Below are 13,684 nucleotides of genomic sequence, written 5' to 3' on the forward strand. Positions count from 1 at the left end.
GGGAACTCACGCCCCTATGGGCTTGGAGCAACACACCTGGGAAGTCTGAGTCAGCCCTAGGGGTTCAGTCAAAGAGATGACAGTTTCACCCAGAACTGTGACTGCTGGCAAAACCTTCGCTTTGTGAACTGCAGCCTAAGACTATGGAGGCAGAAGAGAAGGGACATGGTCTTAGCAAAGCATAGTCCTTGAATGAAATTTTAAATTGTGGAATTTAACAGATATGTACATACAGTAAGGCAAAATTATCTTGTTCTGATTATGCAGTATTAGATGTGTGATTCCTATTAAACCAATAACCATTTTTTAATTTTTATGTCCTCTTGAAAAATACATATTCAATTAAAATGTCCGTGACTAATATCATAATGATCCCTTGAAAGAAGATATGGGAAACAGATGTATTTGAAGGAACAGAAAGGAAAGGAGAGAAGAATTGGCTCCTTGGGGTTGGGTGGATGGAGGCCACCCTCTTCCGTTCTCCAAGCACTGGCATCCACAGTGCCATCTCCCTGTCACTGGCCCCACAGGATTCAGGAGGCACCACCTGCTTGTGCTCCAGAAGGACTGGACTCCCAGTGGTGCCAGCCTCCCCTCTCAGTTCTGGGAGTTTTCCCAGTCTCGTGGCACAGAGTAGGTAACTGTTCATTCCCACGACTGTGTGGCACACGCACAAGCCCCAGACAGGGGACTGCATCGCCTCCCCGTGCTTCCACTTCTCTCCCATCACAGCAGCAGAGCCCATTTCCTAACACGCAGTGCAAGTATTATCAGGAGACTGGAAAGGAAAACCAAGGAAATATGACCTGTGCCCCTACTTGAAGCTGTTTATGACTGAAGGTCTTATATGATACTGGTTGGAGTCTGGGCTGTCATCTCACTGGACATGTGGCAGTCATGTCTGATCACTAGAAAAGTCCAGGGCTTCTGGACTGGCTCCATATAAAATGAAGAACTCCGATCCTCCTTCAGACTCTGCACTGAGGATGTAGCTTGGATCGACCGAAAGAAACCCTTAGCAACCTGAACAATACAAATTTCAGTCTGAAATCTCACATCATCTTCTCATCATCTACTCTTTATCTACTATTTGGGGTTGCATACAAATAACCATAAAATTTAGGGGCTTCAAACAATCACCATTTAGTTTTCTCTTGTGTTTTAGTGCTCATTTGGTGAGACTTCTGCTTCAAGTAGTATAACTGGGGCTTACCTGGCATCAGGGGGCAATTGACCCCATCAGGAGGGTCAGAGATGGCTTGACGCTGGTGCAGAAGGTTGAGGCTGGCCTCAGTCTCAAGCCAGGAGCCTCACAAGGACTGTTGGAGTCAGGGTCAGCAGAGCCGTCCTCCATCTCCAGGGGATCTTAGGATGTGTCAGTGACCCTTTGCAGAACACTTCCTGCATGGAAATGTTGGCTCCGTGAAACCAAAGCCCAAACACCCAGTTCTCTTACAGATTGGGCCTGGTACTAACACAGGAATGCAGGCCCAGACTTAACCAGAGTCAAGACAAGAACAAATAAACCTCTCACCCTGAAGGGAGTGTTGAAGAGCTCAAGACTGGCCTCAGGTCTTTATTACAACAAACCCACACACAAGGACAAGAGTCTCCTTCACCAAATCTAGCTGGGTATCTCCAAGACCTCTTGCCAGGTAGGTCTCTACTGTGTCCTGAAATGACTTGAACAAAGGCTGGACATAATTGTACATGCCTGTAATCCCAGCTACTTGGGAAGCTGAGATGGGAGAACTGCAAGTACAAGGCCAGTCTGGGAAAATTAGTAAGGTTCTTCTCAAAACAAAATAAAAAAGACTAGACATGTAGCTCAATGGCAGACCACCCACCTCGCATGTCCAGGTCCATAGCATCAATCCCAGTACTGGAAAATTAGTTTGAATGAACACTAATGGGGTTTCTCACAACCGAAGGCCACATCCCTAGGTAGCTTCCCTATTCTCTGTCTGAGAAAATTCTTGGCTGCTGCAAGAATTTATTGTTTTTGCCAAACAACAGCTTTTCTCCCATTATGTGTGGGGGGAAGTGGGGACTTGGCTTCAAGAAGTATCACTAGCCTTTGGATCTGATGTAGTCCCATTGTTGATTCTTAATACTACTTCCTGTGCTGTTGGAGTTCTGCACAGGAAGACCTCATCTATGCCTGTGGCTTCAAGTGTTCCCTGTATGAGCCTCCAGCACTTCCTAAGTTTCTCTTTCCCTATCCATGTCTTTGATCCATTTTGCTTTGATTTTATTACCGGTGAAGAATGGGTCTGGTTCCAACCTCCTGTACTTGATAACCAATTTCCCTGGTGCTCTTTGTTACAGAAGCTGTCTTTACTCCAGAGAACCAGAAGGGCTGCACCAGGGCAAGCCCCATCTGCCCTTGGTGTAAGTAGCCCTTACCCCTGTTCCCTCATGCTCCTTTTAAAATGCCCAGAATAGCTCAGAAGGACACAGATGGAAGTGGAATTTAGTTCATACTGAACTCTTCCCTGTTGGAAGAGTGATCGCTCATTCAAATCTGCCTTTACCACTCTAATGGGTGCCCTGCTTTGTGTGCATTGAAAGTGAAAGTGGACACACACATTTGAGAACTGTGCAGGGCGAGGGAGTGCAGTGTGGCAGAGAGTCGCTTTCAAAATTGCTCTTTGGGGTGTTGGTGGAAAAGAAAAGTGCTGCTCACTCCACAACTCCCCTCTAAAATCCCTCCAGCAGGGACCAGGCACGCTGCATGCTGCCCTTAGCCAGCTCTGCCATCTATCATTAAGTCAACCCTTTTCCACTTCCTGAGACTTCTCCCAAATCATGGCATGAAGCTATCAGCCCTACCTAGCCAAGGGCAGGTCAGGCATCTGGTAGCTGATAAAGGGGATGACAAGACCTCTGGGGACTCAGAGACAAAGACCTGGAGGTGTCCTCCCTTCCTGTTCCTCAGAGCAGCACTGCCAGAGACTGGCCTCTACAAAGCAACACAAGAGTCGCCTCTCCACTCCCCAGAGATAAGTCAGGCACTAGGCCTCAGAAAATGAACTTTGTCATCTTATTACAGAAATTGTGACAGACTTAGAGGAAATTGCAGGACCTGAGACTTTCTCCCTGGGGGCCTAAACAAGCTGACTTCTCGGTTTTGTTCCCCCCGCAGCTGTGGGGCTGCCTTTGAATCAGGCTCAGCCCTGGCTGCACCCTTTGTGGGCCTGACTCCTCCCTATTTGTGATAGGATTTAGCGCTGAGCCCCAGTAACTGCCCCACATGCTTTGCTGTTACATAAACTCCAAGGGACACTTCCGCTTGCTCCATGGTGTTACTGTTGAACTGAACACCTTTTTCCATCCTGCTCTATCCTGTGCCTTTCCTCCACAGTCCCCCACGATCAGTTACTGCTTCTCTGGTGAATCTGGTGCATGCTGGATGGTGTTGAATGGGCTATGAGCTGGGATCTCCAGCACTGAGGCACAGATGGGCACACTACTGCCAAAATATCCCAGGAACACTGAGAATGGACCAAGTGCTTGCTCTTGGAAGGAACTGGGAAGGCTTCCAAGGAGAGATGGAGGAGGTACAGTTCTTCAGGAAGACAAGGAGAAAGATGTTTCAGGCAGGCCAAAGCTTGTGCTAAGTCACTGGGACATGAACATCTGGATATAACTGGGAATGTCATGGGAGATTTGGTGTTGTCAGAACATACAGCACATGAGAAGGTGACTGGACACATATCCAGGGAGATGGTGAAGAACTCTGGGGGGACTTCTCAGTCCTTCACCCTGACTCGATACACAGAGGGGAGCTGTGACAAGTGTTAAGCAGTTGATGGTAGGATCTGTTGTGTTTTAGATAAAATCATTTTTCATGTTCACTTTAATCTCATCATGAACTGTGTTTCTGTAGATTTTCTTTTTTTAAAAAAAGCCCATGTTAGTTTATTTTTGATAATGAGAATTGAACCCAGTTATTGTCTACCACTAAGCTACACTCCTGGTCTTTTTATTTTTTATGTTCAGAGTCCATCTCCATAAATGGCCCAGACGGGTCTCAAACTTTTGATCCTCTAGCCTCAGCTTCCTGAGTAGCTGATATTACAGGCATGCACCACCATGCCCAGCTTAAGCATGTGGGAACATATTTGGACTAGTTACTTACGTTTCCAAATGGACAACTGGAAATACCAGGAAGGTATTGCTAGGGATATGGATTCCGTATTGTAATGACAACTCCCTAACCTTTTCATGCCCCTTTTGTAACTTCTGACACAACACCTTGAGCTACTGGGGACCAGTCTTCACTCCTACCATAAGGTCTGCAGCACAGTGTGTAATAAAATAGCACACATGCTGGGCAACAAAGGCAAGGCAGGGGACATAACAATCCCTAACTTGAAATTATACTACAGAAATGCTGTGATAGAAACAGCATGGTACTGGCACAAAACAGACCTGAAGATCAGTGGTACAGATAAGAAGACACAGAAACAACTCCAGTCATGCTCAGCCACCTTGTCTTGAACAAAGTTGCCAAGCACATTCATTGGAAGATAGCTTCTTTAATAAGTGTTTCTGGAAGAATTTACTTTCCATGTGCCAAATACTAAAATTAGACCCATGTATTTTCCCATGCACTAAACTAAAATCAAACTGAATGAATCTGCAGCAAGCATTTGTGAACAAATAAATAAATATTAAAACAGAAGCACCAAATCTGCTGGAAATAGAATGGTAGAACTCTTGAAGATATTGATGTAGGCAAAGACTTTGTAAATACAACCCCAGTCACACAGGAAGTATCACAAAGAATCAACAACTGGTGTATTTTCTTATTAAAAGCTTTTTTGCACAGCAAGTAAAACCACTAGCAGAGTAAAGGGACAACGCACAGAGTGGGAAAAATGTTTTTCCAGCTGCTCCTCAAAGAACCCCAAAGAATCAGAGCCCCCCCAATTTAAAGACCTATTCCAAAAATGGACATCTGAAATTCATAGACATTTCTCAGATGAAGAAGTAGAAATGACAAACAAATATACGAAAAGATGTTCAACATCATTGGTCATTAACAAGATGCAAATAAACAACACTGGGATTCCATCCCACTCCAGAAATAATAAATATTATCAAGATATCAATCAATAACAAACGCTTGTGGGGCTTTGAGGGAAAAGAATCCCTGTTGGTGGGAGTGCAGACTGGCACAGCCACTATACATCAGTGTAAAGATGCCTCAAAAAGTTAGGACTGAGGTCCCATTTGACCCAGCTATTCGTTTTCTTGAAATTTTCCTGAAAGAATCAAAAACATTGTAACACAGCAAGTTTCATATTTATAGTTGCACGAATTGAATAGCCAAGTCTTAGAAATAGCCTAAATGCCCATCAGCTGGTGAATGGATGTATATATAGATATAGATATACATATACATATACATATATATATATATATTTTTTTTATACAATGGCATACTACTCTGCCACAATAAAGGATAAGCTAAGGACATGTTTAGCTAAATGGATGTGCCTTGAGGCCATACTCTTAAGTGAAATAAACTGTACACACATGTGTTAACACACATTGTTTCTGTGGTGTACGAAACGGAAAGTGTAAATAAGGACCAAACTATACAATGGATATTGAAAAATAGTAAGAAAATATTCAGGTGGGGAAAGGGATCTAGGGAGGAAGGATAGGAAAAGGAAGAAAAGGAAAAGAAAATCAATGATGAGAAAAGAAGGAAAAACCGAAAACAAAGCTTCGATAAATAAGGAGGGATACAGGTGTTGAAGGAAGGGTAGGAGAATATGGGAAAAAAAGAATTGAGTTATATCATGTACCAGTACAAATTCTCTATAATGAATATGGTCACTATGTATACCTAAAACACACCAATATACTTAATTCATTAAAAAAATAAAGTAGTGCAGGCTTACATGTACTTCGGAGGCAGTAACATGAAGATCCCACACCACAATGGTCACATTTCACACCATCCTCCAAAACATGAATCAGTTTTTAGCAATTTTATTCATATTTAATTTTCAGCCTACATGTTTCTTTGTTAGGGTCCCTCCATGAAAATGCCCCAAGAAAAGATCATTAATTGTAAACATTGTAACTGTAAATGCCCAGTAGTGCAGGAGTCTGTCTTACTGACATTGGTCCTCACATCCACAGCCTAGCCTGTCACAGCAAAATCTCAGCTGAAGCAACTCAGGACAAGTGGGGTGGGGAAAGTCCCTTTAGGGGACACTTGTATGTTCAGTGTTCAGAAAAATCCCTCTGGGAAGGCTACACAGAAGCATGTGCTTTCTCTTTGCTTTGAACCTTGTAACTAAAGCAATAAAATTCATTTCACTCAGAATAAAAACACAAATATGTACTTACAGATGAGACACATGATGGGCACTTCACTCCCCAAATCCCAATACACTCCCTTTTCAAATCCCTAATTTTTTTGCTAAGCACGTTACCAACAGAATCAATACTACCTGTACCAGCTTCCCTTGCAGCTAGAAATGAACATCTGACTCTATTTCTCAGAATTCTTTATAAGGTATGGCCAATGAGATGAGACGCAAGTTGAAGGAGACTCTAAAGGAAATCTCTTCCTAGAAGGTATGAGCTCTACTAGCTTTCCTCTGCTTTGCTCTACTTTAGACCTGGAACACAGTCATAATTACTAGAGCTACAGTAGTCACTTTAAACCTTCCTTGATATTCAGGATTAAAGACTGGTCTAGGACAGTGGGATAGAAAATCAGAACTGATGTCCCTAAAGATTCTTTGGGACTGCCATACAGACCCTAAACTGCCTATATCTAGATTGCTTGTCCCAAAATGTGAATGATAAGTTAGTGAATGAACAAAAAAATTCTATGCTAGGTCAACAACTTCTGACATTGCCAGTCAAGCAGAAGACCCAATACTATTATGGACTACTGGACTATTTTGGAATATTTTGCTGAGTTCACATACCTATAATATTTAAATGACAAAACTAAACAAAAAAGGGGATACAGATGAATGTTCATTTTGTAGCTGTGTATTCAAAATGGTTAGGATAGATATATAGCTACAATCTCTTAATTCAGTGAATAGAGGGATTTGTTCTAATAGTGTCTGTAAATAGGATATCATGTCTGCATCTTGAACAACAAATAATCACTACGAAGAATGTATGCAGTGTGTTAATTATTGAAACTGTCCTACCAATTTGATTTGAAACTGTTTCATTACTATTTGTTTCTCAATAAAATTATGGGGGGAAAATTATATGCTTTCTTAAACCATACTTACTCTGTTTTATTTGATTATTTGCACTCAAATTAACTGTGCTTTTTATGTTTTGGGTACAGGATCTCACTACACAGTTCAGATTTGTAGTGATCCTCCTGTTTTCAAATTCCCCAGAACTGGGATTGCAGGCCTTCACCACTACACCTGGTCTCGGTGGCTGGAACAGAGCACCCAGGAGTGGGGCTGGTGTAGCATGTGGTACCAGGGATCGAACCCCAGTCCCTTTGCTTGCCTAAGCAGGTGCTTAGTTGCTGAGCTATTTCACTGGTCCTTAACTGTAACTTAGAGAACTAAGTAAGAGTGGTGAAGTTCATTCCCCCTGAATCTATAGTATATGGGACCCCAAAGCCTTCCCTGAGATCCCTGAGTCCCTGGAGTGGATATTCACATGGTCTCTGCCTCTACTTTTATTAGCTCTGCCTTGCTCTGAGCCCAACATGGAACCCAGTCTCCCCATTCATTTCTATAAAAGTCTGTAAGAATCTGGTCAAAGCATCATCATCATCATCGCTCACATGTACAGCAAGCCCACAACCCATCAGACTTTCCTATTAGTGCTAGATTTTGTGCCACCCCACCTCCTACCAATTTTCTCATAGCACTTTAGCCAGAAGAACCCCTTTGTCTTATCTATTGCTGCTTCCCCCTTTCCTCTCTTCTTTCTCTGCACTTGTATCCATATGCTTCTGCCTTACTTATAAGCAGCAGTTCACTGGAACAGCATGTATGTCTAAGTTGTCAAGTGCCTGCCAGACAAAATAAATTCTGCTTACTAGAATTCATCCTGGCTACGCAGTAACTGGAATTACCAATGACAGACTTAATCAGATAGATAGATAGATAGATAGATAGATAGATAGATAGATAGATGATAGATAGATAGATGATAGATAGATGATAGATACATAGATAGATGATAGATAGATAGATAGATAGATAGATAGATAGATAGATAGATAATTTCTGAAGATAGAATAAAACTGTTAGAAAACTCCCATTCTTAACAGGTGTGATTGTCTCTCTAGAATACTTCAGAATCTCAAAGTGTGCAAATGAGTGGGGCTCCCCAGGAGGAGAAAAGTGGTTGAAACCCAGACCCCACTTCTGGCTGGTCACTGTGTCATGCACTGCTGCACCAACAGTGCCTAGAGGACCCTGGCTCTTCCTCTGTGAGCTACCAGCCTGGTTCTTAGGGATGGATCCCTTAGTTTTCATATTCTTCTACCAGCAACTGTACCCACAGTAGACATCTTTTAAATACATGCAATAAGGAAACAACTTCCAAGCAAGAAAATCCTTTCCAGTAATCAGAACTCTACCATGCCATTTCTCCAGGGTTTTGTTCCTTGTAACTGTGTCCTTGTGTTTCTAAAACAAATCCATTTAAACCTTCCAAGATAACAGACACAGTGAAACACATCCACAGCATATCACAAGAAAGATCATATGAATTCATTGTTAGTCTTAAATTTTAAAAAAAACTTTCCTTTTTATTGGACATATAGCAATTGCACAAATTTACAGGGTACAATGTAACATTTCAGCATGTGCATGTGATGTGTAAGGATCTGATCGGTCATTGACAAATATATCACCTGAGGCATTTATTATTTCTCATTGTCAGCTTTAAATTTCCCTAGCATGTATTATTAATGCTTTTCCCCTCGTGTTATCTCTTCAATTGTCACAACTCTCCTATAATATCAGCATTATGTCCTTCATTTTATAGTTAAATAAACTAATAATCAAGGCAGTAAAGCAGATTGCCCAGGGTACACACCTACTGAGATGTGAAGCCAAAGAGCCACGCAGTTTCCCCATCCTGACCCAGGTCATCTTTTAAACAGTTCACATGCTTCCTGGACATGGGCTAATTGGACACATCCTTAGCAGAGAGCTGAAGTTCAAGGGACAACAGAAGGCAACTAGAATAGGAACATCTGCAAAGGATCTGTGTTAAGCAGGTAAAAGGAAAAACAAGGATTGCAGAAGACAATCCCGGGAAGCCAGGAGTAGGGAGAGGGCAGCATGAACCTGACCGTCAGAACAAGAACAAAGCCAGACAGTAGCGCCTTTGTCACTGCGCTAGCTTTTACTGTACCTTCTATCACCCAGGCCTTTTCCCATTTTTTTATTCTTTTCTGATTAAGGAGCTTGCTGTGAAAGAGATGGTTGAGGCTAATGCAAGTCAAAAGTAATCAGGGAGCAGGTGTATTCATACAAAGCCAGCCAGACCACAGGGGCAACGTCGAGAGGCTATCAGTCCTTGGCCTCCTGCGGCAAAGAAAAAGGCTGTGGCTTGAATCAGGGCTCTCCAAACAAAGTAACAAAAGTGTTTCAAGAAAGAAATTTCATTCTCAAGAATAGATTTTGAGAAAATCAAACTTGGAGTGTCTGACAGTACGGGTCCCTTGGGGACATCATAAGGCATCTAATATGCTGTCACAATCTTAGGTGGGTGCAAGCCTTCCAGCAGGATATTCAGAGATCCTACATCATTGATATTCAGTGCTGTATGAACAAAGGCAGCCCCACTGGGAGAAATGGCACCAGCCAGCCTGAGGGACAGGGAACATGTGCAGATGGTAGAAGGGCTGGGACTGAGGTTTTGTTAGCAGTGTGTATGTACCACACTTCACCCTCAGCTCAGTGTAAAAAACCACTGTTGTCTCTTTGCTGCTGTTTTGATCTGGAAAGTAGAATTGCACCCTCCAAGCATGGAAAGCATTTCCATTAATTGAAACCCACAATGTCAGGCACTACCTTAGTACATGCTATGATGCAGATCATTTTGTCTTCTTTTCCAGTGGCAGAATCTCAATCCCAGACATGGCAAGGAGTCTGCTCAGCCATGTCAGAGGTACTCACTATGGCAGTCCAAAAATCAAAGCACAGCACACATTCTTGGAGTTCATCATCCTTGTGAAGGGTCTGGATGTAAATGCCCAATTCACATACACAGGATGAATGTCATAAACTTGGGCACAGACTTACACTAAGAAATTTCTCCCACCCTGAGATTTCCTGGACCTGCTCACAGCACGGGGTCCTTGAGGGACCCGGAGCCTGAATAGAATGCTCTTCCATGAGCCCTCAGAAGATTCCTCCCCAATCTCTGGTTACATGAACCAGATCATGTATGCCTGGAATTTCACCAAGCACAGAAAAAGAATTCGATAAATACTCCCCTTTTGTGCCTACAGCATATCCCCACACCTCACAACTTACACTGCAATCACCACGTTCTTAGACCTCCCTTGAAGAGCATCAGTGCCATCTCAACCCTGCTGGAAAATAGCTGGGGCTCTGATTTATAAGCAGGAAATTCTCACCAGATGCAGTGCTTCATCCCTTGATACAGCAGCTGCCTGAGTCTTTCCAGCACCCCGTGATGCAGATGTTATCCTTCTCCCCACAAAAGGAAGCAACAGAAAAGAGAAAGTTGACATTCCTCAGAGGACAAATATAGCCACACAGCTTGAACGTGAGCCTTTCTGTCCTCCTCACCCCAATATCCAGTCTTCCCAGGAAGCCTCTGCAACTTCAAAGTCTAGGCTCTACCCCTGTGATGGCCCAAGTGATCCTCAAAGCTTCCTTTGGTCACAGGGTCAAGATCTGAAGCAGCAGCATCTTCTCCTCAGGAAAGTCACAGGTTCCTGGGTGGCCAAGCACATCCAAATACCCCTGGCATTTGTTGGTCCATCCAGTTCTGGGGTTGCAAGGAGATAAACACTCACAAGTGTGACTCTCTGCTGCAGGTTTGAGAATTTTAGCCCCATTACCTCTGTAAGATGAATACCTGCCTGAAAAATTTTCAAACCACAAAAAGATTGATATTTCATACACACTGGAAAAGATAGGGCTCTAGAACTCCATCTGCTACTTAAACTTCTAGTCTTTAAAGAAGAGCTGCCAATATAGATAGCTTTCATAATACATCACAGTCTGTAATAAGCTTTTCTTGAGGCCTAAGCAGGGACAGAAAGAACCGCATGATTTCTTATCTACTCAGTGGTACTTTGGCCCTGTCCTCTGGTTTTGTCTGATAATGTCACATGACTTCGCTGTATCTTATTTTAGAATAAAGCATTTAGATTAAATGCCTTTACTTTATCTATGATCTTTCTAAGTTTTTCTTGCTTATAAAAAGCAGTGTTTCATTGTCACCTTCAAAGCAGAAAAGCTGCTTCTTAGAAATGGACAAAGCACCCCCAGGTAGGAAATATTGCTCTTTGAAATCCTGGGAATATAGATGCAGTCCACTCAGTCGAACATAGATATGAGTTGGCTGGTTCTAACCATTTACTCTTCTTGTTTCATTAAAATTTTGTTTTATCGACTCCCTTGACACTCTGCACACCAAAAGACTTCTCTGGAGCCAAGAAGCTACTCTTCCAGAATATTCCTTAATGACAAAACAAAAAGACTGACCTCACCACACAAAACTAAATATGTTGTGAGTATAGTGCAGCATAGTTTCTGCTCTATGTGGGCTCTGTGATCACACTACTGAAGGACAATTGCTTGCGGTGCATTTTTCTCCTCTTCAATGTTAGCTTTACTTTGGTTTTATTTTGCAAGAGTGAAAGGGGAAGCACCACCCAAGTAGGCCCACAGAATGATCCCAGCCGTTTATGGTCACCGACTTCAGCAGGGGAGGCCGGAAGTGTTATTGCTACCCTGTGAAACCTGGACTTTCCTCTGTCCTGCAATTTTTAGCTCGGGTCTGCACACCGAAGACTCCCTTGCCTCCTCCTAGTTCTAGACCCTGTGTCTCTCTCTCTCGGATTACTGGCTTGTGGGTTGTGAGTGTTCCTGTGGGTTTTTATTTGCTTCATACTTACTGAAAAATGGGGAGGGGGTGGGAAGATGTGTGACAAAGAGGAAGAGGAGGTGAGAGTGTGGATTGTTCTGTTCATTACCCCTCTCTTGGCTGTCTTGGCAGCCAGCAGGTGGTGACTCCATTAGAGAACTTGGAGATGAAGTACCCGTGCAGAGTCCTTGCAGGGACTCCTTTGTTCCTATTCCTGCTCCTTTGCTCCTCGGCCTCTCCAGCCTCTGATGACCAGTTCAGCATGGGCCACTCCAGTAGACACCACTGTCTAGGTATGTATTTTTGTATTTTTTGATGTGGACATAAAATTAGGTCTAATACTTTGCTTGTGCAATAGATCACTTACTCAATGACATGCATGGCTTTGAAATTTCAAGGCACCAATAACCTCTCAGGCATTGATAAGTTTTGAGTCTTAGGGTTGGCATTCACAGAATGTATGTAGGTGTAGACAGAAGTGTGATGTGTAGTTGGTAATTTAATATGTCAGAAAAATCTTCTACTTCATTGGTGGATGGAATTTGTTTCTCTTGAGTAAATAGCTACAACAGTCTAAAATTCTTAACACCTTCTCCTCAATTTGACCTCAGAATGGGAGTTTGATTGTTGCCTGCCTTCTCCCTCTCTTGCCTGTCTCTTTCCAGTCATGAAATCTTGAATTGGTTATTAACCCTCACACTGCCTCTGTGTCCTTCCCAGTGAAACAGGGTACCTATTTCCAATACTTACTTCACAGGGATACTGTGAACTGGGGTCATGTGTGTGAACTTGTGCTATTTGTACACAGTTAGGATTCAACTATCTTAGCCTCCTTTGCTTCAGGAATCCAGGCTTGGTCAAGTGCAAACTAACTGACTTATCTCTTAGTGAAATGTCTTTTTTTTCAGGTTGTTTTCAGTTTGCATTTGGTTTGGTGCTTTTGCTTTCTTTTGGAAGTGAGTCTGAAGTAACATGAGACCATTGATTTCACATTATACCTGGAATGATCACAGCTGTTGTGAGCATTTAGACGGGATAGTCCATGAAGCCACACAGACTCTGAACTGAGTAGCAATTGCTCGGTCAGTAGCAATTCAGTAACAACTGTTCAAGATAGGATTCTAGCTTGAGAAATCAGAAAAAGAAACCTAGGGGTAATATGGTAGCCATGTGCTCTACACATAAAATCTGGACAGAGAGTCTAACACCTAGGATTTATTTCTGGAAACAGTATGGAAAAACACCTAAATTAGCCCTGCTTTCCAAAACTGTGACCACAGGTCATTACCCATGTTAAATAATATACCTCCAGCTTTTCAAATTACAACCTAAAGATCCTCATTCCTTGGAAATCTATTCTCCAGAGATTGGGAAACAGAAGTTTGTCCCCTACTCCATGCCTGGGAAGTCACCCTGTCTGTGCTTTGGTTTTGTTATGTGCTTAACTGCCAGTCCATTTCCTCAAAACAAAACCCTGAAGCCTATCAGATGGAAACACACATGAGGAAGGCTTGAGTCAGGTCAGTTCTACTTCTAGATGGGTTGCAACTCAAATTTTTGGATTTAGACAAGTTCCCTACCCTGGGCCTTA

General features: G+C 42.7%; 1 protein-coding gene across 5 annotated transcripts in view; it reads left to right on the top strand.

Annotated features, from left to right (window-relative positions):
• Positions 1 to 11,659: 11,659 nt before the first annotated feature.
• Positions 11,660 to 13,684, top strand: part of Aoah (acyloxyacyl hydrolase) — a 237,719-nt gene continuing 235,694 nt past the window's right edge. The window contains exons 1-2 of one of the 5 annotated variants that reach the window (XM_023713541.1): positions 11,660 to 11,736; positions 12,226 to 12,386. In XM_023713541.1, coding sequence (XP_023569309.1) covers positions 11,732 to 11,736; positions 12,226 to 12,386 — 166 coding nt within the window. In that variant the 5' untranslated portion in view covers positions 11,660 to 11,731. The other 4 variants (XM_023713543.1, XM_023713542.1, XM_023713544.1 and 1 more) reach the window with 4 other exon arrangements.

Source organism: Octodon degus, unplaced genomic scaffold (assembly GCF_000260255.1).
Source record: "Octodon degus isolate 3935 unplaced genomic scaffold, OctDeg1.0 scaffold00031, whole genome shotgun sequence".
Lineage (NCBI taxonomy): Eukaryota > Metazoa > Chordata > Mammalia > Rodentia > Octodontidae > Octodon > Octodon degus.